The 3,194-nt window shown below is 42.9% G+C and overlaps 1 protein-coding gene across 1 annotated transcript; it reads right to left on the reverse strand.

Moving 5' to 3' along the window:
* Nucleotides 1-1,638: 1,638 nt before the first annotated feature.
* LOC145411621 (uncharacterized) lies at nt 1,639-2,892 on the reverse strand. Its single transcript, XM_080281629.1, has 2 exons — nt 2,759-2,892; nt 1,639-2,110 (listed from the first exon to the last, which is right to left on the reverse strand). Exons 1-2 carry the CDS (start codon nt 2,890-2,892, stop codon nt 1,639-1,641), a joined length of 606 nt encoding a protein of 201 aa, XP_080137755.1.
* Between the last annotated feature and the right edge of the window lie 302 nt (nt 2,893-3,194).

Here is a 3,194-nt window from a genome sequence, read left to right on the forward strand (position 1 = left end):
TGAAAGATGCGGAGTGCAGAAGTCAGTGGACACCAGAATCGAAGAGATTGTACTGAGATGGTATGGTCATGTGGAGAGAATGGATGGCAACGGAGTAATCAAAAGGATACATCTGAGCGAATTTGAGGGAGGAAGGGGGCGAGGTAGGCCAAGAAGAAGATGGAAGGATGTGGTGGATGAGTTTGTAAAGAATGAGATATGGAAGTTTGCGAGGCTAAGGAACTGACAAGAGATTGAGCTGGCTGGATGAATTTTGTGGGAAGAAGAGCATGACCAGGGTTTTGGCACCCCTTTTTAACGTGACAGCGTTCAGATTGGTTCTACAGGTTAAGTATATGGGAAGCTACAGAACGTGGTGAAATTTTTTTGTCTATCAGATGAAGCCAGGATTCCATGGGCTTGAATGATGAGTGAACGGAAGCATGGCCCAGTGAATTGGGCAAACTTTGGCTCTGTGGATGCTGCTACTCCTCACTCCCCCTAGGCTAGGAAAGGAGGTCCCGATGATGATTATCTATCTATCTATCTGTCTATATAGACTGATAGATAGATTTTATATATATATATATATATATATATATATATATATACACACACACACACACACACACACACACACACACACACACACTCGTATAGGTAGACAGACATAGACAGAGAGAAGATATTTCTATATCTGTCTATCTGTCTGCGTATCTATGCACCAACCTTCTCTCTTTCTCTCTCTCTCTTGATATAGATATAGATATAGATAGATAGATAGAGACAGATAGACAGATACATAGATTGCCAGACGCCCTTATCCCAAGGGGGTGGCCACAAACAAGTCTCCTCCATGTGGCCCTGTCCCCTCACTCCGAAGACCTCCGTGCCAACCCTTCTGTTAGTTATTATCCCTGTATGGGGTGTTAATTACAAACTAACATAAAGTGGAATAACAACTCACCTTTATATATGTGGAAATGACTTTTTGATCAGTACTCAGTATAAATATTTTAAGACCTAATAAATATGCTGAGTACTTAACAGTGGTGTTGATGGTATATTGATGTGGCAGAATGATGATTGAAGCTGACTGCGGGATAAGGTTCGGGACACGTGTATAAACTGTCTTGTGGCAGGAGAGAACTGAACTGCTTCGAGCAACATCGTGTATGAAGTAAATCAAACTCATCATTAATGAATGTATAACTAAATGTGTTGATTTTTTTTCCATAACCATATTTATCTCTAGTAATAAATAATATCTTACCCAAAATATATAACACAAGAATTTATTAAAATAGAAATGTGCTGTCGTGGGAGGGAAATTCAAACCCGAAATCCACGACATAACTCCTTCGCCCAAAACATGTACAAAATTTACAACTGTCTCGTCCCAATCAGGGCATGCAATAGTTGGGAAGAACTAAGGGCGGTCCGATGTGAAGTCCTCCAAGGGACATCACGTCGACTATTTACAGGTATATTGGGGTGTTGGGTAGTGCCGATATGGCTGTCATCTTCTTTCACTTCTAAATAAATTTCTAGTGGATACAGCTTAACCACCGGTCTACTGGTCAAACCGGGGCTCGTCCTTAGCTGCAATAGCCTACATTCTTTATCAGGACCACGTAACAATTTGGTGACCCAACCTAGTTACCGGAGAAGTCGTGGCCCATCCTGGTATATCAGCATGATGTCCCCAACTTGAGGTGCTGCTTTCCCTTTCTTGGATGTCAATTGACGATGTTGCTCTCTGAGCGATACTAGGTAGCCAGTGGTCCATCTCTCCCACAGATCTCGTGAGATCTTTGTCACGTATAGGAGACGTCGGTTTATTCCCGAATTAGTCCGCCAGGTGACGTCCTTGAGAGCGTCATCCCTGACTTCCTGTTTCGGGAACTGTCTAAGATGCCTCCCATTAATAAGCTGTGATGGAGTAATAGGGAGTGGATCACCAAGGTCACCATATGTATATCCAAGTGGACGGTCGTTGACTATGGCCTCGAGTTCCAATAATACAGTATCCAATTCTTCACGGGTTACTAAAGCTTGTCCCAGTACCTTTCTCAGGCCAACCTTTAGGATGCCTATCACTCTTTCCCAGATGGCACCGAACCATGGCGCCCTGGCCGGTATAAACTGCCACTCACAGTTTACTTTTACCAATTCATTCTATAACCTCGGATTGTTTTTTAACTTCCTTAACACAGTGGCTCCACTTATAACTGTAGTGGCATTATTGCTAATTATGAGTTCAGGGAAGCCTCTCCTGCTACAGAACCGACGGAAGGCATGAATGAAGGACTCACAGGAGAGGTTCGACACCCTCTCAATGTTTATAGCCCTAGTAACTGCACAGGTAAACAAGACTACATGTAATTTTCCTACAGTACCCTTTTCTTTAATGGGTAGAGCACCTGTGTAGTCTACTGTTACTTGAAATGGATTCACTTCCTGAACCCTAAAGGACAGTAACGGCGGAGCCTGTACAGCACAATATGGGGCACCTTGTAACTTTTTACAAGTTACACATTTACTTAAAACCTTCTTTACAACTTGTCTGATCCTAGGAATCCAAAATTTTTGTCTTATGTAACTTACAACATAACTTACTCCACTATGGTTACACACCTTGTAGCAGTACTCAGAAAGGAGAGCCACTATCCAATGTTTACTAGGTACTAGGATAGGTTACTTTGCTTCATCCTTTAAGTTCGACAACTGTAACCTACCTTTACAATGCAATAGCCCACCTTCCCTATAGAGGCCTAACTGCTTCACAACATTACTTGGTGTGCCCATTCCAGTGGACAAATAATGGTAATCCTCGGGGTACTCTTCCATTTGAGCTAACTTAATCATTGCTGATTCTGCTGTCCTTTCGGGCACCGTCATATAAGCCGGCATTGCCTCATGTGTTCGTTATCTCCTATCTATCAGTGTCTCGATAAATCTCAATACCCATGCCATCACATGCATTGTCTTCACATAAAAACCATGTCGGTCCCAATTCAATATGGCAGGAAGGGTTACTGATACTGGCAATGACAGGGTCTCTTCAAGGAGACAATCCGTGGTGGCGTCCCAAACTTCCTCAAATGGACCATTTTCCGGCCACATATTTTGGTGAGGTAGCCATGTGGGCCCTCCCCACCACAAAGAGGAACCTATTAAGGATGCATTTGAAGTCCCTCTTGAAACCATATCAC

This window comes from Coenobita brevimanus, chromosome 90, assembly GCF_032717465.1.
Source record: "Coenobita brevimanus isolate Jiangsu-jjx chromosome 90, ASM3271746v2, whole genome shotgun sequence".
NCBI classification, from domain to species: domain Eukaryota; kingdom Metazoa; phylum Arthropoda; class Malacostraca; order Decapoda; family Coenobitidae; genus Coenobita; species Coenobita brevimanus.

What these genes read in the sequence shown, in the direction of transcription:
- LOC145411621 (XM_080281629.1), bottom strand. Translation starts at nt 2,892, where the DNA reads ATGCCGGCTTATATGACGGTGCCCGAAAGGACAGCAGAATCAGCAATG. An exon ending in CCAAGTAATGTTGTGAAGCA is followed by an intron (nt 2,111 to 2,758) that starts GTTAGGCCTCTA and finishes TATACCGGCCAG; the next exon opens with GGCGCCATGGTTCGGTGCCA.